General features: G+C 44.0%; 1 protein-coding gene across 1 annotated transcript in view; it reads left to right on the forward strand.

Moving 5' to 3' along the window:
- The first annotated feature begins 510 nt into the window (after positions 1–510).
- The window catches only part of LOC144755781 (uncharacterized), a 548,432-nt gene continuing 525,469 nt past the window's right edge, over positions 511–23,473 (forward strand). The window contains exon 1 of the mRNA XM_078645019.1: positions 511–1,182. Within this exon, the coding sequence (XP_078501145.1) occupies positions 1,104–1,182 (79 nt within the window). The 5' untranslated portion in view covers positions 511–1,103. The remainder of the gene's footprint in view (positions 1,183–23,473) is intronic.

Genomic DNA, 23,473 nt, shown 5'->3' on the forward strand with positions numbered 1-23,473 from the left:
AAAGGCTGGGTCCCTGGGCCAAAGCCCACTTTGCCCCTGCCTTGAAACCTCTCTGAACATCAGCACACCGGGTGGAGCCTGAAGTCATACCATAGCGCCATGAAGGATGTACTGATTATGGGCTAAAATATGGTTTAATAGCTCCTCAAAGATCCTGCTTAACTAAAAGTTGCGCCTGTGCCACCTGTTGCCAGGTAAGGCAGGTAAATCATCTCAACGGTTAAGGAGGAAACATTTTGGGCACTCGGCATTTGGCTCACTGGTGCGGATCAGTTGTGCAAGTTTCATTGTTTGACAAATGCTAGATGAATAGGAATGTGTCCATTTTGAAACAATGTAGTTTTGCCCATTTGTTATTCGACACAAATGTAACAGTTTCCCTGTTGACATCTGGGTCACATGAACTAAGAAAGATAGATTTATTGTTTTTCCTCAGCTTCAGATAAACTTTTGCTGTGCTTTATCGTCTTCCCAGGTGCCCGAAGTGTGACTTCAGCACCACCAGCTCTCAGTTTCAATAAACGCAGTCACACGACGTCGAAACCGCAAACCAATCATTTGCTGGGCCAAATACCTCCGATAGCGATACTGGTTAAGTATGTTCCTCCGAGATACTGTAGCCCACGCGGAGGGCGGCTAAGCCTTCCAACTTCCCTTTCTCAGCCTCTCGGGGGAGGTCAGGCGGAAAGGTCCGCACTTGAGTGAGCTCACGGCATAATCTACCTGTTTTGTTTATTTAAAGAATAAAGTGCCTGTGTCGTGTTTGCCGATCCCCTGCCGCCGTGCCCCGGGGCCGCGCTGCCCAGCCAGGACATTCCCCGGGGAGCAGAGCAGAGTTGTGAAGTTTCGAAACTGCAGGTTGTGGAGAGAGTGCGGCGGGGCGGCTCGGCCCTTCCTCTCACCCACTACTGCCTGGGCGAGGGTTTCCGCTGTGGAGATCTTTTTTATTGGGCGGCCCTCTGTGCTCCGGAGTCACCGCGCCGGTGCTGAGGGGTTCTGCACCTTTATTTCAGAGCTGGTTCAGCGGAAAGTGTTAAAAAGCCCGGAATTCGGATTACGAGCAAAGCCTGGAAAGGAGAGAGGGACAGCAGACCGCAGCGGGGATGGAAGGGCGTGGGAACCCCCCGCTCTCGTTGTATCTGCTCTTGCTGCTGCTGTGTGGCACCGGGACAGCCGGGCAAGGTAAGCGCATGCATGCCCATCATCCACCCCCCCCGCCCTGGGATCGTATGTCCTGCTTTCATTTGGAAAGGGAAAAGCTGCTGTGTGTGTTTAGCTGCCATCGCTATCACGCCAACCGCTTGCCCTTGTAACTGTGAAGCTAAATTGTGTTTAGCTGATGTGTGGGTGCGCGCACATTTTTTATCTCACGTTCATGGAATTTCAGAGTGAGTCACTCGCGGGTTTTCATGGCAACCGTGATTAGGAGCGCTCAGGATGGAGGTGAATCTTGTGAGGGATGGCTCTGGGTTAAACCAACGGGGCATGCTCGATGGGGGAAAATGGTGGCGAAATTTCGATGCTTAAAGGAAGGGGGTCGCTTCTACCTGTAAGGCGCAGGTGTACTAGCGATTGAGTGAAGACTATTTACTTGTAGAATTTGTTCCTCACCTTGAGAAGGGAGGGTCTCGCCAAATCGTTCTCGGATACGCGATTTTTATTGTGAAGAGTAAAAAGTTAGACCTAAAAGTTCGGTGGTAAAATCAAGTAAGTTTGCTTGCAGGTGGAACTTCGGGGTGTTTTTTTGTGAGCTCCTGTGTAGAGGGTTTTGTTGGCATTCATGTGCACGAGGTAGTATTATATGCTCCAATGGAGAGTAACAAGTGTGGGTTACCAGAAATCCTTGCATGTTCCATGGCTCATTGTTTACTGTTCTCCACCGCCAGGCCCAGGCAAGCTCGCTGACAACTCAAGATATACTCTCCCGCTGAAGTTACAATTAGGTAGCGCTCAACACACCGCTTTGAAATGGTTAGTCAATCAAAATTAAGGATGGCACACTATTTTTCGTTTACTTTTAGTGAGTGAGTCCTGTTGAGACTGGTTAGTTGACTTTAGGGCTAATACTAAAAAACTAACATCTAAACTAAAAAGAAAACTATCCAGAATCACTCATTTCCAGGTAATGCTCCCAGCATATGGAGCTCCCTCCCTAGGGGCCATCGCTACAACCCCTCTTGCCCAGGCTTTGAAAGGAGACCTGAAACGCCATCTCCTCAATGAATACTGGAGCCCATAAATCAAACTGAACCTGATTTCTATTAGGCTCTTGTGATCAGTTCATACCTCGGTTGATCTGTTGGCCTTTCTTTCCTTGTGTACACCTTTATTGTTCTTGTTGTCCTTCACTCCAGGGTCCCTAATTTGTTTTTGTTTTGACATCATTTCAGTAATTTCCATGGCCTTATAATTGTTTCTATGTACACATTAATGTGTGCTCCTCTGTAGACTTTTACTTCCCCTATCTTATATTTTATTTAATCTCGAACCTATGATTATTACCTTGCTCTTGATTCTGTACAGCGATCTGATACCGCAGAATCCATCCTAGCCAGCTCTTTATGGTCCCTAAATTGTTAATTGTTTGGACCACATATCCGTATTTCCATCCTTCATGTCCCTACAATTGTTTCTTTGTATATATTAATGTGTGTTCCTCCTTAGACTTTCACTTTCCTTATTTTATAATTGTATGTAACCTTGAACCAATGACTATTGCCTGGCTATTGATTCTGTAATGCGTTCTGATACCTCTGGGTCTATCTACCGCTATATAAAATCTTTAAAATAAAATAGAGCAATACCGGTCTTAGTTAGCAATATCATTATCAATATTGTCTAGAGTTACTTACTGGTAATTGCATTATTAGTCCTGCTTCCTCACTTGATCCAATAACCAGTAAGTAATTGAAGACATTTCCTCCTTGTCCCTCACTCACTTAATTTATTGCTATGTTTATTACTAAGCTAAAAAAACAAGATCACTTAAGTAATTCATGCAGTCAAAAAAATTACATTTGAATCAAAGTCATCCCCCTCTATTACTTCATAGAAGAGAGTACCTTGGAGCCCACCATTACATTCAGTTATGTTCCTTGTGCTATTGTGTAGTGGCTGATGTATGTGGAAGGAGTAGCCCACATGGCAAAAAGGATTAGAGTCATAAATTTAAAATTTGCACCCTAAACTGGAACTGTATATGATCGTCCACAAATCTCAGGAGATTTTGATGTTCTGAATGGAAGGGAATATGGAGATAGTCATCCTGCAACTCTAGTGTAGTCCAAAAGGCTTAGTGTTTGAGTATTGAGATTATTTTCTGTAAGGTCTCCCTTTTGAAATGAACCACACACGCCCATCCGTTTAGATCTACAACTGTTGACAACTCCCAGACCATTTCTCAACTAAGAACAAGATGAAATATGCTCCTCTTTTCTCTCCTGGATGGATGGGTATGATGCAGCCACGGCCCGTGGAGGGAGTTGCGGTGGGGCACAAAGGCGGGGCGGGGGAGGGGCAGGGTGGGTTGTGCTAAAATCCGGAAGATGGATAATTGGAGGTAAGTAAACAATTTAATAAATAAAACGAATTTCGTAACGCGCTCTGCATCGCATTTTGCAATGCAAGGCACATTACGAAATTCGTTTTATACATTAAATTGTTTACTTACCTCCAATTATCCATCTTCCAGATTTTAGCACCCCCCACCCTGCCCCTCCCCCGCCCCGCCTTTGTGCCCCACCGCAACTCCCTCCACGGGCCGCGGCTGGTATGATGTCTCCTTTCTTTAGTAATGGGAAAACTCCTTCCCAGAGAACAACAGTTTTCTGGGAGACATTCTGAGTGGAGGGGAGCAGGGATGACTCCCAAATCCGAGTAAAGGAGTTGAAGTCTGTTTGACATCCATTCCTGACAATGTTCAATACCCATCTCGCCGTTAAATCTCTTTCCCAACTGGGCAGGAATTTCTGAATTCTTCCTCCCTCTACACTGGCCATAGGAGCTCTGCTTGGATGTGCCTCCTTGACTGCGGTCTCAGACTTCTTTCCAGATTTCTTTGGCTGGACTTTCTTTTGGTGAAAGTAGATCGAAGATTTCTTGTCTCCCTTATAGGAACTCCAACCAGACCAATCCCAAGAATTATTCAGTAGTCCTCTGTATATTTATCTAGGCAGATAAATATACAGAGGACTACTGAATAATTTAATTTGTGATTAGAGAGCAAAATATCCAGTTTTTCACAGAAAAACAACTTGCCCTGTATAAGATTGGATATCGAATATAGACATTAAAGAGTCTTAAGGATCATAATCAAAAGCATATCACCAATAGCGATATATGTACTGGATGTCTTTTTTGTTAAAATGTTTTTCATGTAAAAAGTGTTTGTGATATATGTTGTATTGCACATTTATGTCTTATTTAAGTATGTTTACTAAATTGTTTTAAGAACAAGGATGTATTGATATGACACAACATATGTCTTTTTCAGATTGAAAGAAATAATTAAGAATAAAAAATAGTGATAATAAAAAGGTGAAAATGAATACACTGGTTCAAACTGAAATCAATGGGTTTGGCTATTTAGCAAAGACAATTAGCTTTAAAAATGCGAGACACAGGCACATTTCTCTTTAACAAGTTATAATACAGCCCTGCCTGTGCCTTGCCCCCTTTGGCCTAATCCCTCTTTTTCCTGACTTTTAGAAAGTTGGCATTTTCCTTCCTAAAGTCTCTAATAGCCCATACTGTGATAATCCACAACTGTTACCTGGCAGCCAGCTGGGCGGTGTGAATTGCTTTCAGGAAATGTAACAAAATGCCCTTAACTGGGAGGAAATGTACCCACTTCCTGACAGGACTATTCCAACTGTGCACGCTTCAGTGGGACAGACTCTGTCACAGGTAGTTGTAACCCACACCTAGGCCTGTCCTTGCCTTTGTCTAAGTAGCCAGAGCAGCACTAATCCCAGTGGGGGGAAACATAGTTCTGACCAAGGAAAGAAAGATTCTGTCATGTTATATTTTGGTGGAGCAGGACACTTTGGGAGTTTTTAGTGCCAAACCCCCAGGAAATTATGTTGAAGTGGGTAGGATTGCCCCTGGGAGCTTTTTCTCTATTTGTTAGTGTTGGACCCGGCCTCGTGGCGTGGTTCACCTCTGTCCCTCCACACCCTGTGAGCGTAGGCCTGTACCCCGAGTCCCCTGCGCAGCCACCCCGTTAGTATAGCCTGCAACCCGAGCCTGGTCGTCCTACCCTGTGACGCCTAGATCCCCCGAGACCCTTGACCAGGCCTGCCTTTCCCGCTCCTCGCCCGGCTCCGAGCGCCTAACCATGCATGCCCCCCAAGGCCCAGACGCCATCTTCCCTTCCCGACATCCCTGTCTCCCTAGGCCTAGCGTGACCCCGGCCCCAGCGAAGCCCAGACTCCAAAGGCGCGCCAGTCCCGGCTGGGGGGTAAAGGGCTCCCCGAGTGAGATAAGCCAGGGAGTTTCGATGGCACCTCCGGCCTCCCCTGAGGGGCTGGTTTCTGTCACACCTTTGGCCCTCCCCTGTGGGCCAGTTGGGACCACCCCTCTGGCCTCCCCGAGGGCTGGCTCCAGACCCGCTGGGCGTCTGGGAATTCCCGGACCCATCTTTCAAAGGGATCAAAGAGCCAACCGCCGGACCTCGCCGACGACCAGCCCCCAGGGCCGGAGACCTCTGCCTGCGAGGGTCCGGAGATCAAAGAGTAGAAGGACTATAACTGGGCCCGCCTGACAACTGGCGGGCAGTTGTATCTTGGACCTAAAGCCTGCTGATCTGATCGCGGCTGACCCTAAGAAGACTCACCCGGAACCTCTGAGCCCTGCTGACGCTGTTGCGGCTCCTTCTTCGCCTTGAGGAACTGAACCACCGGAGCCCTGCTGACGCTGTCGCGGCTCGACCTCTAAGACCACCGGAGCCCTGCTGACGCTGTCGCGGCTCGACCTCTAAGACCATCGGAGCCCTGCTGACGCTGTCGCGGCTCCTTCTTCGCCTTGAGGAACTGAACCACCGGAGCCCTGCTGACGCTGTCGCGGCTCGACCTCTAAGACCACCGGAGCCCTGCTGACGCTGTCGCGGCTCGACCTCTAAGACCATCGGAGCCCTGCTGACGCTGTCGCGGCCCGACCTCTAAGACCATCCGAGCCCTGCTGACGCTGTCGTGGCTCTCACGAACTTCTCCAGATCAAGCCCTGCTGACCTCGTCGCGGCTCGAGGAGTACTCTGGTCCGGCTGGACCATCGAGACCACCATCACGACCAGGCCGACTCGACGAAGGTGAGGCAGCCACTACGACCACCATCCCGTAACCCCCGGCTCGAGGATTGAGAGCTGTGCGTGGGGTACGCCTCATACTGACCCAGAGACTAAAAGACTGTCCCGCTTCCCCCTTCCCGAATCCTCAGAGACTTGGTGGTCCTGTTGCCACTGTGTACATAAGAGTGCTTCCTTCATTATTTGCTTATATAAAGAACTTGTTCCTAAAACCCAACGGTGTGGTGTCTGTTCGTAGTGTGGTGTGAGCTCAGTGTGTACGATCCCAAACCCAAAGGCCTCCCCGGCGAGGACCTCACAATCAAGACTCGGCAAGTTCTGTGGGAGAGGTGGATCTTGGGGTGTCTGGGTGAGCACAACCTGGCCCTCGGAGATTGCCCCTTCTAACAGTTAGGGAGTCACCCCCCCTAACAAGTTAGTGCCAGGCATAAAAGTGGCATCCCTAGCTGGCTTCCTCAGAACACTGCAGGACCTATGGAAAATGTAAAAGGACCACATCTGCTGAACCAAAGGAGAGGAACTCGGAAGACAGACTGAGCCTGCAGTTTTAGCCGAAGAGAGAAACTGCAAGGGCTGGACCTGCTTTCACTTGAACTCAGCACGCAAGAGTGGACTCCAAGGGCCTGTTGGTTAGCCTTCTGTTAAGCTCCTGGAATGCAAAAGCTGCAAGATACCTGCAACAAAAAATAAATCAGCTGACAGTTCCAACTGGGGTTTGCGTGTCCAGCTCATCAAGTGGAGCCCAAAAGGTCCTGGACCCGTGGCTGGTGTTAGCGTGTAGACTGTCCCCCTCAAGAGTGCACCAGAGGTGCCCATGGGACTATCACTAAACCGTTGCCACGTTTATCACATCACAGGTCGGATTCAACTTGCTGGTTTGCCCTGCTGAATGCAACTTGACTTCCAGAAAACTTTCTAAGTCCCAACATGGAGGATTTCACTGGGGCCAACGCAGAGCAGCACCCTGACCCACTGATGAGAAAAATCCTCCAGAACATAGAATCAGGGCCTGATTTAGATTTTGGCAAGCAGATTACTCCATCACAAAGGTGATGGATATCCCATCCGCCGAAATATAAATCCCATAATACCCTATGGGATTTGTATTATGGCGGACGGGGCATCCGTCCCTGTTGTGACAGAGTAACCCGTCTGCCGAAATCTAAATCAGGCCCTAAGTCAAAAGGTAAACTTTTCTCTGGGACTAACCAGGTCCTTGATTCCGAACCATGTTCCGTCGCAATTGACCATAACTTTTTACTTTGGCACAGTCTATAGCAACCAGATACCCATGGTTGGTGCTTTGCGCTTTTTGGCTTTTGAAAACTCTAACTCTCCTAAAAGTCATATTTCCAGTTCTCTTGATCCAATATTTGTTGTTTTCGTGTCTATCAATCTGCTCAGTAAAAAATATACAATTTTTATAAATTCAAATGGGATTTTTATTGTGTTGTGTTTTCAACTTACACACTGTACTGATAATGATAAATGCTTTAGACTTGTTCCATTGAGTTTGCCTGACTACTCTGTGCCAGAGGTATTGACGACCAAGCTGAGGTTTAAATTAAAGTAGCCTGGTAGGACCTGATATAGAATAGTGACATTATTACTTGGTGGGGTCTTACGACCACCCCAACTAATAATCCACTTTCTCACATGAATCAAGGGAGGTAAGAGGAGGTAATTAAATATTCCCAAATTCAAGTCTTAACATTGATGCCTATAGTCTGCCAGTTTTCCTGTTGGCACTGGTGAGTTCTAACTCTCCAGAAGTTAGCCGTAGCTTTACAAAAGTAATATGAAGGAGGTCTTCCCTGTTTATTGACTATTTAGTGTTAATGCTTTAAAATGTTCTTGATACTGATAAATTAATTTTAGTAGGTTTGGGGTTGAACAGATGTACGAATCAAGCTTCCTTTGTGCTGAGCTTTCTTATGACTGATTCCCCAAGAAGTGATCTAGTAAGTATGAGTAACAAATGCCCTAACACTCCTTCCACTATCATAGTTATATGATGAACAATTGAGCATAGAATTCTGCATTGATTTACTGCTTTAATGCAGATGACCCACAAGCAGGACATATGTGGGAGAAACATATTTAGGCTTTGATGCAGTGATTCATCCTACGACTTTTCACAACTTAGACCATTAATTAAACTTGAAATTGAAGATCATGTCCTTATTTCTAGGTTGGTTAATACACTCCTCTTCCTATGAAGCAATTATCTAAATATCTAGGTCTCCACAATAAGAATAAAAATATACTTTCAGGATTACATAAATTGGTGATATTAGTACTTCTTTAAAAAAAAGAAAAAATTTAAGTTAAATTATTCTCTATGTGGTTTTTCAGCTTTGAACACATGGCTTTTACTTACGTTTGCCTTTTTATATGTGTGGAGGACTGGATGCTGACAAGGTCTCTAAAGTTTTGCTGTAGATTGCCCTAGGAAAGTCTGACTCCCTCTAGCCATGGTGCTCAGAGAAATGTGTGTGAAAGTTATGAGGTGTCTCCTTTAGAAGTTCCGAATTAGGAGTAAAAAAGTAAAAGGCAAGAAACCTTTGCAATCTTGTTGTTCTTGATTGAAGATGAAGATTGACGCAAAAGTAAATAGCAAGGCACCAATCTCTAACTGAAATCAAATACGAGGAGAGATCCAGGTAAAACATTCAGCAGGGGATCCAAAGGAAATTCCAACCGTAAACAGGAAAATCCACAGACAAAAATAGTGTTTAGAAGGCAATGAACACAGTAGAAAATAAGGGAACAGATGCATCACAATGCATCCATCACTTGTAAATGTCTCAATACATGATTAAAACAAGAACTAATGTTAAAGATAAAAACTCTACATTTTTTCTTAGAGTTCCCTGGCCGTGGGCAGAGGTTCATGAGTAGATCACCTTCTTTGAAAGAGCAGTTTATAAACTTAATCTATACCCCTTTCCTGCAATACGTCATCAGCTTAACACTGGAAGTAGAAGCCCAGGTTTAACATCTCTTGCCCAGTGCAAAACTCTGACTCTCCACACTGATTGCAGAGCACTGCCCTGGGTGATCATTACTACGGAAACCCGGCCCAGTACAGATCATGAATACACCCAACCACACCCTGAGCACAGCATCCTACAACACCATGCCTGACTGTACCGGAACCACACTGTCTTCCTGTTGATGCTCCCAAGTTCTGGTACAATCTTTGCATATATACAACAGATTCAGAGTTGCATTTAGAATAGACCAGGATTGAAGTAGTGGAACAAGGAAATGCTACAGCTCAACAGTAATGAATCCCTCTTGCATAGCACACACGTACTGACACACCAATTTACTCACTCCTTTAAAGGGAAAAACTCATACAACGATTTTCCATTCAATCAGCCATACAATGACACCTGTGTGATGTAAACATATCTGTCGTTTATTATAATGATACAATCCTTGGTACATAAAATATCATACTGCAGTAGTATCTCACAAACAATCTAAAATGTCATCGAATTGGATACTATCAAGCCCAATTCATAATCTAAAAACATCATATTGTTTTAAATACCAGCTCTCATGTTATATGAACACCCTTACAGCTGTTTTCTAAATTTATGTATAAACCAAGTTTCATCAAATCATAAACATTTCATTGCTTTTTGTTCCATGAGTAAATCAGAAGCAATATCACAATATATTCATGAGCACAAAATCAAATTACACAAATACTCAAATTATATATCACAAGCTGTTGACGCAGCATTTCGGTGGTGTGCTGCTGGTTTACCCCACATTCTTCAGGACAAAGTTTTAAAAACAACGAATATGTCTAAAAAGTAAAAAATAAGAAACATAATTCAAATATAAGAGTCAGACAAGGATAGTCATAGTTACATCACCATGTTCAATGTTACTTTTCTCACCATATTTACTATTACATCTAATATACACTCGCCAGCTTCCCTTTCACATACACATCAACTCCATTATACCATCATATTTACCATCTCAATATTCACATTTAATTTCAACTAGGGCCGTAAGCGATAGAGGTTAAACAATGATTTCTTCAATGGATGTACAAACTATTCTTTATCATTCTTATTGTAATTTTTCTAGTCGGTACGCAGCATGCTTTTCCTTAATTGAAAATGACGTACCTCTTGATTATTATGGACTTTTTCACTTTCTCCTAATTAGTCATACCTCAGTTCCCTTATATTACTATAATGTTGGAAGCCTCTTTAATTATGCTTTTATTCCCCCCTTTATGTTTATTCAACAGTGTTTCTAATAGCACTTACATTCAAATAAAGAATTCCTTCAATTTATATTGTTTCTTAATGGTCACCTTTTTAATTTCAACAGTTATTTACAAAGTGTTCCTCTAATAAAAACCCGGTGTTAAAACGATCTTATCGCCTACAGGGGACAGATAATTTGTTTAAAAAAAAAATCTTATTTATTCATTCCTCTATGTATTTGTCAATACTCATAGAGTAACCTATAAGCTTACCTGCAAATTCACTCATTGAATACATAAAGCTAATTTCTTTAATTATTGGCTGATGTTCTTTAGTATAGTGAACTTTTCTTTCCTCTGTTATATATTTGTTTTTTTCTGTATGTTTTTTTCCTTCTTTCTGCTCTTGTGGTCTGTAAGCTTTAAAAGAATATACCTATGAATCTCAGTTGACTTATACTTTTGTTCGCATTTTTTTTAAATAAGGTCATGTTCCTCTTCCTTTTTGTTTTTTATTCAAAATCATTTATATCTCATATGTTTCATTTATTTTACTTGATTTATTCGCTTATTTGAATCGCACTCTACTAGCTTGTGGTAGTCCACGTTTTTAACTCCTGTTAATCATGTACTATCAGACTCTATTACTAATGCTATTTATCTGCTATGATACCTTTAACAGAAATAGGCAGGTCAGTCATAGCGCTTAATCGTACCGCACACTAATCATTGTTTAACTAACATGGGTTGATACGAATCAGCACAATCAGGACAGAGGCATTCAGTGATTATACAAGAGGGCCAGATCCTTGCTGAATTTACAAGAATACACAGTAACTTTGTAAATAATTCCCTTTTAAATTCCTTTTTGGGCATTTATCTAAAAAATCTACATGGACTTAGACATGGCTAATTTAGAGAGTTATGTAGATATCCCCTTTGACAGGATGTGGAAAATACATGGAGGGCACATAAATATACTGTAGTACCATCTTATGGAGGTCCTTGTGTGTGTGTGTGTGTTGTCTTAATTGTTACAATCTACAGGAGTTGTACCAGTACCAGTAGACTGGAGTGTAGTTGCAAACTGCTTCGGAGGTGAATCTTTAACTTATTCTTGGATCTTCCACCTGTCAAGCAAGACAGTGAATAATGCAGAGCTTGCCTTGTTCCATGCTTTCTGTGGAGTGAGTGGTATGCATTTCTTAACCCTGCTTGAGGAGAGAAGGGGAAGCCATTGCACTGTAGTGAGGCAGTTGGCGAACAGAAACAAAACCTATCACTGAATATTTAATGGGAAAAATCATTAGATGATTAAGGTATGTCCTGTTAAAAACATAACAAAGTCTTTAACTTAAGGAATTTCCCAGAAGGAATCCTGTTTCCCTTGAGATATATCAGTTCAATGGTTGGTTTATTACGGGAAAACCTTTAGGGAAACATGTTGTGAGCTCATTATTCAGAGGTGTTCAACTGTACAGTTCCATTTCTGGATGATTGGTACAGAATGTTATCATGCAAAAAGGATGAAATGAATGTTGACACTCCTCTAACTTGTACTCTCAACACCAGCTGGACAATGAACTGTAGGCTATTTAAAATAATGAATGAAGTATTTCACTCACTAATGACAAGGACACCTAAAACGATTTCTCAACTGTCAGGTTATTAAGAAACCTGTCATCCCTTTTCTTCTATAGTGTTTCAGTTGTTTCATACTAGTGATGGAATACATGAACGTTCAATGGAAGCATACTTCAATGATGGATACAAAGACTCCATAGTTTATTGTTGTTGGACGAGGCATCCTTGATGTGGTTCTACCCCAACATTTTGCCTTCCATCCTCCTGTATTTGCTAGCTTTATTTTTACTGTCCTAAGGACTCGGCACACTTTACCAAATGCTAACTAACGTATTTGTGCTCTTTCCCTAAAATATGGTAGCACCTAATTGACATATTTTGTAAGTCCCTAGTAAAGTGGTACTGCATGCAATAAGGGCATGAAAATTAAATGCTGACAGTGGGCTTGCAGCACTTATTGTGTCACCCACTTGTTTGGCATTTTAAAATATGTCTCAGTCCTGCCACTACAACCTGTGTGTGCAGTTTTAGTAGTGACAATTCGACCAGGCAGAAAAAACCTTTGCCAAACCTAAACCTTCAATTCTAATACATATAAGCAACCCCTAAGGTAGGCCCTCAACAACCCTTTGGGCAGGGGGCTGTGCAGTTAAAAGGTTGGACATGTACTTTTACATTTTATATGTCCTGGTAGTGAAAAACCCTTACATTTGTTTTTCACTACTGCAAGGCCCTCCTTTCTCGGAGGATAGCACAGGTTTACCTTAATAACCTTCAATTCGGAGCAAGTAGGAATGTCAAGTTTGGTTTCTAATGAATTGTAGTTTAAAACCTTCTTTAATGGTAAAGTTATATATAAAGTCACAATTCTGAAAATGCCCTGTTTAGAAAGTTAGCATTTTCTTACCCCCAACTATTTGATTCCTGCAGCCTGCTTCCTAGGCCACATGACTGGATGTAGCTGGCAGTTGGTCTTTGTGTTTTGCTCCCAGACAGCGAGACAGAGGGGAAATAGGTGATGGCAGGATGGGCCATCTCTAACTTGATAGGGGTGGAGCTGTTCACTACCACACTTGTACATCACAAGCCGTCTGCCTCCGCACACTCACAAAGGGTTTGACACTACTATTTTGTGTCCCCAGGTAAGCTGGGGCCAGAGGAGGGAGGCAGGAAATTTCAAGCATCTCTGTGGGTGGAAACCTCCAGAAACTTCTCCAACTGCAAAGCTGAAGTATAGTGGACCCTCAGACCCACATCTTCAGTACACCTCTGGATCTGTGGATGCTACCAAAGGACAGGTGTCCTGCTACTCTACTGCAATTCTTGCTGATAAGGAAGACTATCTCTGCACCCTTCATCATAGCCTGAAGTGACTGGAAGGGTCAGCTGATTGACCTCCTGTCTGAGCTACAAGGACATCACAAGCTCGAGAAGCCTACCTGCATCTGCCCAGCTGATCTGTTGCCTTGACCAGCAACTGAACCTGCCTGAACCCTTCTGGCCTCTTCTCGAGTGAGTTCTTGATCCCCAAAAGGTGCACCTCAGGTCCTGCACCCTTGGTGTGGCTTCAGATGAGCTTCTCTATCAAGAAAGTTGAGAAATCTTTAAGTTTTGGGCTCTTCACTACCACGTATGAGCCTGTTCCCAAAAGTTCTTGCAGCTAGTACTGACCGTCAACGAGAAAACTGCACTTCTCACTACAACATCGACAGCTTGTGGTAGTTGCCAACGTGAATCTCCAGCAACAACTGTCCACAACGTCCAATAGGATCTTTGCTCTTCAGCGATGACCTTCTGTAATGCCCGGCCTTCTCTTTGTGCCACAGTGACGACAATCTGCAATGCCCACCCTGCGACTTGCTGCCCACTGCACCGCGAACTTAACTCTTTGTCTTGGAATTTAGAAGGCAACTCTTGCAGCAGGATTAACCTGATAGCTATATCTTGCCCGAGCTCAATCGTGGTCAGCCTGAAATTGTGCCTTTCACCCGGTCTTGCATAAACCAGAGAACAACATGTGGTGCTTTGTGCTTTTAGGCACTATTTTTACCTTAAATCTTGAAATTGCATATCTCCAGTTTAACTGATTGGAGTTTTGTTGTTTCGGTATCAAATAATTTATTGCATTTGGTGTGGGGTTTTTAGGTCTCGCCTGAGCCAGCGCATTCGCTGCTCTGGTGAGACTTTTAGTGAGTGGACATTTCAAAATGCGACCACGCGTTTTCTGTGTGTCCTCAAGCTTGCCGCGTTACTTTAGCGGCCAATACTTGTTTCCTGGCTCTTGAGCTCCAGTAACAGGGATCCATCAGGACTCTGACTAGGAACTTACTCACCATGCCATCCAAGGGTGGGGCAGACTCCGCATTTCTATGTCTGAATTTTAGCAGAGAAAAGCAGCACCAGTAAGCTGCAGCGTCGCGATCCCTTTCACAGCCGCACGGCCGCGGTAACTTTTACGGCTGCACGGCCAATGCTTGTTTCCAGGCTCTTGAGCTCCAGTAATGAAATGAAATGAAATGAAATTAATGAAATGAAAGGAATCTTGTAATGCGCGACTAAGCCCGAAGGCATCAAGGCGCCTAACAGCAAAACCATAAAAGCAAATAAACAGTAACTACGGGTACGCCCTTGCAAACAGCCAAGTTTTCAATGCTTTTCGAAAAAGCAGAGCGGAGGACTGAGATTTAATTTCACAAGGCAGAGTGTTCCATACCTTAGGGGCGATTGAAGAAAAGGCCCTGCCGCCCCATTTATTCCTACGGAAGCGAGGTACCACCAGCAAGTTCTTTGAAGAGGAGCGTAGGTCAGTAACAGGGCTCCATCAGGCCTCTGACTAGGTACTTACTCACCATGCCATCCAAGGGTGAGGCAGACTCCGCATTTCTACGTCTGAATTTTAGCAGAGAAAAGCAGCACCAGTGAGCTGCAGCATTTTCCTTTTCATATTGAATTGAATTATTGAATTATTCTCATGTTGCAGTATCTAGTGGAGAAAGCCCATACGGTAAGCACCGAAAGCTTTCACGTTGGTCCCTACCCAGCTCCCGTATGTGACAGTGTTCCTGCCCCCCACCTCCTTAGCTGGAAACTAGCCAGGGCATAGTGACCGCTAATGACGGGCTTGGAGGCGGCAGCGTGAGCAGCATATCCTGCGCAGGGTTTTCATATGGTAACCGGTGCTCTTGTAAATCCCCACAATACCATCGGGTCAAGTCCGCAGTATATAAAACTGCTATTTAAAAATGTTTTACTATCTAGCCCTCAGCAAACTCAGGGAGCCAGAACATTGGAGCCAGAATGGCCGCATGAATGAAGTCCACGATCAGACACCAGAGGGCATGAAAGTCAAACGCAAAGCCAATCAGTGCCAGCTCTGCAACGAAGAAACGACAAATCATCAGATGACACATGTTCATTTCTTCATTAAGTCAAAAATGCCTTCGATTTTAGTGTCATGTTAAATAGTGGTTGGAAATGCTAGTCCAGGGCACAGGTAGGATGGCCTAAAGGCAAACAAAGATTTTGCTTACTAAATGCAGATTACCACGTCGCCTTCATGGTGCCATGAGGGGACTGCATCTTAGTATTGCTCCCCTGCTAGCTAGGATGGGCAGTGTGTCCCAAGAGGGTTACCATAGTAACAGCTAACAGAACCTGTGTAATTGATACACTTGCAACACCATTTCATCCACAAAGAATTGTCTGTGTCACTTATTGTGTCGTGTGCATCCTATGGCAAGATTTCCTCTTTCCTCCCATCCATCAATGGCTGAGGGTAGCAATGCTAATGCCAATCTGGCTCTGGTGCAGTCTGCATGTGCTGGGCAGGGGTATTCATACAGGGAGGATTGGCAGTTGGCCATCTGAAGGCATGTTTCCTGTTCTGGGTTTCAATTTATATAATTCCTGCATTCTGGGAGTTAGAAGCTTCAGTTGCTTTGCCTCCAGTTTTTGTTCTATCACATTGGTCGAAGTGGGCAAAAAAAAGTTGGGGAACTATGGGCGGAGACTCCGAAGACAGGGATAACCCAAGGATCAGATCAGTGGGCAGTCAGAGGTGTTGCCGAAATGTGCAAAACATCCCAATTTTTAGGTCTCGGCCTGCGTAGGCTGCGCTTGCGCAGTCTCGCTGGCGAGATTTTATGTTTTAGAGTATGGGGCTTAAACCCGCCCCTCTTCTCCATTGGCTGGCTTCCTAAACGGAGGCCAACCATTGGAGAAGATGTTTGTCTTTCCATTTAAGCCCCGTCTTTTTCGGATTGAGGGGTGTGTTTTTTAGTTTCTTTCTCTCCTCTTCCCATTGGCTGGAATTGTACATTCCAGCCAATGGGAAGAGGAGAGAAAGAAAAACACGCCCCCCCAGTCTGAAAATGACGGGGCGTTTCTCCGAGCTATTTCTGCTTGACCACGGATTTAGAGGGAGCCTACCCCTCATCTGCCCCGTTTTCACCGCCGCAGCCCTAACCTCATAATGGTGAAAGGCTACTATCTTTGCCATGAGTCAAAGTTATTTATTACGATATATGTTACAGTCCGTTGAAGGACTACCGGAGCCACAATGTATATGGAAAAAAGAACTCCATGACGAAGTTATAGATTGTCGGTACTATAGAATTGCAAAGGCTTCCAGATCTTCGTCGAGCAATTTCGCATTCGACATACAAATATCAAAGAAACAACGTTTGCCTCGTGTGTGTGTTACTTTTTTAATTTCACAACAAACACACATATAATGATTTTTTAATACATTGAGTGTAATAATACTACTGCTAGTACGCGACTCTTCCACGAGTCAATTATATGCTACTAGCTAAGTAGATGTGCACTCTTTATCGGTTGGACTATTGTGAACACTTCGCCAGCACACCGACTTGAGACCTGTAAGCACTAGAAGAAGTGCTGCGGCAGTCCAAAAAGTCTGTTTTTCGTGTCCATTATTTTAGCCTCTGTCCTCTTTTCATGATTACACCACAACATTCCAGACCCTGCGGTCGGTGATTGGCTGTTTCTGGCGACGGAAGACTAGTGGTACCGGAAAGGGCAGAACGACCGAGCAACACCCCCCCTGCCTGTGGAGAGAACAAAGGAGCCCGACCAGGCCAATCGAGGTATACGGGAGTTGGAAGGTGTGCCATTGTGCTGCAGAGGCCCAGAGAGATGAGCGCGATGGTGCTTAGGGAAGGACGAGGGCACCTTCGAATAGGGGGTTTGCTTTCCTGAGCGAGGCAGTGAAAGGAATTGACGGGCTGTCTTTTCCTATTAGTGCGGCAGACTCCGTAACCTGACACAAAGCATTATGTGTTCGAGCCGACTTCCACGGTACCTCCCGTTGTTAACACCTAGAATTCAGCCCCCAACCCCACACCGCATCCAGTTAACGGCGCAGACCTGGTCCTTGGGTTTACTGTCATCACAGTGCGGTGTGTTTAATTCAGAAGAAATTGATCCTGCCATTGTCTAGTCTTATACTGCTCGCAGATGGGGTCCTATGCTCGGGAATTAGAGGAATTGGTGAGGTGTGAGTTGCTCACCAACTTAATATCATATATATATATATATATATTCACTGAAAAAAACATAGGTTAGAGACCATATATAGTTAGCTGGACATTTTATTGACATAAAACCAAGGAAATTCCATATATAGTTAGTTGCACTAACTATATATCGCGCACCCGCAATCCACTGCTGATGATGTCACATATTACATCATTCATGACATGGTCAGTGACATCACTGATGACATCACTGATGACATCTCAAATGACATCACTGATGACATCACTGATGACATCTCAAATGACATCACTGATGACATCATCTAGTGTCTGTGTGTTTTTGTAAAGTTTAAATATGTTTTACATATTGAAGAATGAGTGGATGTATGGAAGACTGAGTGTGTGTGTGGCTGGCTGGGAGGTGTGTGACTCTGTGCATATCAATGTGTACTTGTATCAGTGATTGTATAAGAGAGTAAGTATGTGTTAGTATATGTGTGAAAAGTATGGTGTTCTGTGTTTAACTGTATAGATGAGGAAATTGAAGTGTGATTGATTCTTCACAGGACTGACTGGGTGTATGAGTGCATATGATAGTGTTGTAATAATGAGTGACTGTATGTATGAGTGATTGTATGGGTGAATGAGTGAATGTGTGTGTAGACGTAGGAATCAGTGAGTGCGTATGTAGTAACTGGTATTGGTGTGTCATGATGTCATCAGTGATGTCATTTGAGATGTCATCAGTGATGTCATTTGAGATGTCATCAGTGATGTCATCAGTGATGTCACTGAAGTATGGTGTTCTGTGTTTAACTGTATAGATGAGGAAATGGAAGTGTGATTGATTCTTTACAGGACTCACTAGGTGTGTGAGTAACTCCATGGATGAGTGGCAGTGTGTGAGTGTCTGCATAGGTGTATGAGTGCATATGATAGTGTTGTAATAATGAGTGACTGTATGTATGAGTGATTGTATGGGTGAATGAGTGAATGTGTGTGTAGACGTAGGAATCAGTGAGTGCGTATGTAGTAACTGGTATTGGTGTGTCATGATGTCATCAGTGATGTCATTTGAGATGTCATCAGTGATGTCATCAGTGATGTCACTGACCATGTCATAAATGATGTAATATGTGACATCATCAGCAGTGGATTGCGGGTGCGCGATATATAGTTAGTGCAACTAACTATATATGGAATTTCCTTGGTTTTATGTCAATAAAATGTCCAGCTAACTATATATGGTCTCTAACCTATGGTTTTTCAGTGAATTTTCGAAGTTTTGTAAATGCAAATTCCTAACTATATATGGTCTATAACCTATGGTTTTTTCAGTGAATTTCATTGGTTTTTTAAAAGCTAATATCTATAGCTGTAAAATATATTCTTTATTACGTGACGTATCACGTAGCCACGTGAGACGCCTCATGAGGCGTCGCATAACCGTGACGTATCGGCTCTGCAGCGCAAACAAAACCTGTAACGTAAGCGTGCCGGAGCACGCTTACAGATATATATATTTTTTTTAACCTTAGACAAAATCCACATGTGCACATATCTTGAGGCCTTGCAAAGGCACATCAAACAAACAGTCCCTACAATTTTGCCAAGTTTGCTGGAAATCTATTCCCTTAATTTTTTTTTTACTGTTTCTCTTGGTTTTCCCCTTGTTACGCTTACCGGGACGCTACCCGGTACGCGAACCCGACGCTCCAAAAACACAAGATGGCGGACTCCCGTTACGCTGCCGGTTAGCTGCCCGGTTCGCGTACCGGGAAGCGCCTCTACCGCGAAAAATCGCGGGGGACTTTAATATCCCCCTCATCAATCCTAGGGGGTCAGGAGGGGTTTACCTTGCCCCCTTTCCTTCATTTCCCCTTCTTTTTTCACCACATCTTGTCTCTCGAACCTACCGAGAGACAAGATGGCGGCCACTCCGGACTGTTTACAATGTTGACAGCTACGCTGCCGGTTAGCTGCCCGGTTAGCTGCCCGGTGAGCTGCCCGGTTCGCGTACCGGGACGCGCCTCTACGGCGTAAAATCGCAAAAAAAAATGTTTTTTTATTTTTTGCCCCGCGGGGCACTTTAATATCCCCCTCATCAATCCTAGGGGGTCAGGAGTGGTCTACCTTGCCCCCTTTCCTTCATTTCCCCCTTCGTTTTTCACCACATCTTGTCTCTCGATCGTACCGAGAGACAAGATGGCGGCCGCTCCGGACTGTTTAGAATGTTGACAGACACCGGAGAGCCAATCAGCTTCGCGAAGTTCCGTTACGCGTCAGGTACGCGAACCGGGGCGCTAACCGGAGCGCTGTCACAGATATATATATATTTTTAAACGTTAATTTCTCAAAATCCACTGGAGCACATATATTGAGACATAGCAAAGGCACGTCGGGCAAACCATATCTACAATTTTGCCAAGTTTCATGTAAATCTATTCAGCCGTTCGAGCTAAAAGTGAGTCCAACCGCCCTATGGAAAAATGAATGGGAAAAACGCGTTTTGGGACCCCCCTTTTTTCTCGGCCCCCCCTTGACGAAACCCCCCCAAATTTTCAGGGGCTGCTCAGAAACAAAATGTGCCATTTTCCTGAAAATTTCCGTCCACAAACGCCAAAGTTATTAGACATAGAATTTTCAGAAATCCCATAGAGAAAAAATCCTAACTATATATACCCACTGGCTATCGCCAGTAGGTAATATACATATATAAACATATATAATCTGCATATCTATATAAATATAAATGCATGCATACATATACATATATGCATACATATGCATGTTATTTACATGAAAGTTTTAAAAACACTAATAAAAGCAAAGCTAAAAAGCCACCTCATTACAAACAGAATGGCTTTAACTTAAACGAGGGCGAGATCGATTGCATTTTCAATGCTTGTTTACTTTGGTTCTATCAAGAAGGCATTCAGATGTGTCACACATTTGCCATAAATTCTGAATGTTAGCACTCTAGTTGCTCATTAGATCACTGTAGCAAAGCTAGTGCTCACCAGGGAAGTCTGCTGCTAATCATGGTTTGCAGCCATTTTCCCGCATTTTTTATCCCGCAGACTTTCAGTCCGCATACCATTATCCCGCAAGGTCATTGACCTCGCATACCATTATCCCGCATTTTTTCAAAACGCATGTGCATTTATCGCGCATGCCTTTACAAAGAATTACGTTTTAAAGGCATGTATGGTAAATGCATTTGCGTTGTGAAAACCACGATGACGAGAGAGGTAAGTGGGTTTGTGTTAATTTTTTCGTGGGTTAGGGATTGTGTAGTGTAGTGTAGTGTTGTGTAGTGTAGTGTTGTGTTAGTGTAGTGTAGAGTTGTGGTGGTTGTTTAGTGTAGGGTCATGCTGGGGGTAGTGTTTTAGGGTTGTGTTGTAGTGTTTGCGTAGTGTAGGGTCATGCTGGGGGTAGTGTTTTAGGGTAGTGTTGTAGTGTTTGCGTAGTGTAGGGTCATGCTGGGGGTAGTGTTTTAGGGTTTAGGGTTGTGTTGTAGTGTTTGCGTAGTGTAGGGTCATGCTGGGGCTAGTGTTTTAGGGTTTAGGGTAGTGTTGTAGTGTTTGTGTAGTGTAGGGTCATGCTGGGCGTAGTGTTTTAGGGTTTAGGATAGTGTTGTAGTGTTTGCGTAGTGTAGGGTCATGCTGGGGGTAGTGTTTTAGGGTTTTGGGTAGTGTTGTAGTGTTTGCGTAGTGTAGGGTCATGCTGGGGTGTAGTGTTTTAGGGTTTAGGGTAGTGTTGTAGTGTTTGCGTAGTGTAGGGTCATGCTGGGGGTAGTGTTTTAGGGTTTTGGGTAGTGTTGTAGTGTTTGCGTAGTGTAGGGTCATGCTGGGGGTAGTGTTTTAGGGTTTTGGGTAGTGTTGTAGTGTTTGCGTAGTGTAGGGTCATGCTGGGGTGTAGTGTTTTAGGGTTTTGGGTAGTGTTGTAGTGTTTGCGTAGTGTAGGGTCATGCTGGGGTGTAGTGTTTTAGGGTTTTGGGTAGTGTTGTAGTGTTTGCGTAGTGTAGGGTCATGCTGGGGGTAGTGTTTTAGGGTTTTGGGTAGTGTTGTAGTGTTTGCGTAGTGTAGGGTCATGCTGGGGGTAGTGTTTTAGGGTTTTGGGTAGTGTTGTAGTGTTTGCGTAGTGTAGGGTCATGCTGGGGGTAGTGTTTTAGGGTTTTGGGTAGTGTTGTAGTGTTTGCGTAGTGTAGGGTCATGCTGGGGGTAGTGTTTTAGGGTTTTGGGTAGTGTTGTAGTGTTTGCGTAGTGTAGGGTCATGCTGGGGGTAGTGTTTTAGGGTTTAGGGTAGTGTTGTAGTGTTTGCGTAGTGTAGGGTCATGCTGGGGGTAGTGTTTTAGGGTTTAGGGTAGTGTTGTAGTGTTTGCGTAGTGTAGGGTCATGCTGGGGGTAGTGTTTTAGGGTTTAGGGTAGTGTTGTAGTGTTTGCGTAGTGTAGGGTCATGCTGGGGTGTAGTGTTTTAGGGTTTTGAGTAGTGTTGTAGTGTTTGCGTAGTGTAGGGTCATGCTGGGGGTAGTGTTTTAGGGTTTAGGGTAGTGTTGTAGTGTTTGCGTAGTGTAGGGTCATGCTGGGGTGTAGTGTTTTAGGGTTTTGGGTAGTGTTGTAGTGTTTGCGTAGTGTAGGGTCATGCTGGGGGTAGTGTTTTAGGGTTTAGGGTAGTGTTGTAGTGTTTGCGTCGTGTAGGGTCATGCTGGGGGTAGTGTTTTAGGGTTTAGGGTTGTGTTGTAGTGTTTGCGTAGTGTAGGGTCATGCTGGGGGTAGTGTTTTAGGGTTTAGGGTTGTGTTGTAGTGTTTGCGTAGTGTAGGGTCATGCTGGGGGTAGTGTTTTAGGGTTTAGGGTAGTGTTGTAGTGTTTGCGTAGTGTAGGGTCATGCTGGGGTGTAGTGTTTTAGGGTTTTGGGTAGTGTTGTAGTGTTTGCGTAGTGTAGGGTCATGCTGGGGGTAGTGTTTTAGGGTTTAGGGTAGTGTTGTAGTGTTTGTGTAGTGTAGGGTCATGCTGGGGGTAGTGTTTTAGGGTTTAGGGTAGTGTTGTACTGTTTGTGTAGTGTAGGGTCATGCTGGGGGTAGTGTTTTAGGGTTTAGGGTAGTTTAGTTGTTTAGTGTATGCTAAAGGCATATTCGTTCTAAAAGTTTTCGTTATTTTAATTTGCGGCCTAATATACATGCAGGATTTTTTTTGCGGACTGATGGTATGCGGGATTTCGTCATATATTCGCTAATCATACTTTCTATGGCAAAATGAACCCCCTCATTTTGTTCCTTTTTAAATTAAATGTTTTAAGAGTTACCACTTTATTCCAATCGAGATGGCTTCAGATGTGCCATACCTTTGTAATAAGTAGGACTGTTAGCACTCTAGTTGTTCTTTAGAACACTCTGGGACATTTTGTCATTGGGCTATAGTTGGGCTACATCTGGCTGATATTTGGGCTACATTTGTTTTTTTTGTCTCTGGTGGCCATCTTTGGGCTACATTGGGCTACATTGGGCTACATTGGGCTACATTGGGCTACATTTGGGCTCCAACATATATATAGCCCAATGTAGCCCAATATATATTTTTCAAAGTTAATTTTCGTAAAAACCACTGGAGCCTATATCTTGAGACATAGCAAAGGCACATCGGGCTACCAGTCCCTACAATTTTGCCAAGTTTGGTGTAAATCCATTCAGCCGTTCAGGCTAAAAGTGAGGCCAACCGCCCTATGGAAAATTGCATGGGAAAAACACGTTTTGGGACCCCCCTTTTTTCTCGGCCCCCCCTTGACGAAACCCCCCCAAATTTTCAGGGGCTGCTCAGAAACAAAATGTTCCATTTTCCTGAAAATTTCAGCCAATT

The sequence above is a fragment of the Lissotriton helveticus genome, chromosome 5_1 (genome assembly GCF_964261635.1).
Source record: "Lissotriton helveticus chromosome 5_1, aLisHel1.1, whole genome shotgun sequence".
NCBI lineage: Eukaryota > Metazoa > Chordata > Amphibia > Caudata > Salamandridae > Lissotriton > Lissotriton helveticus.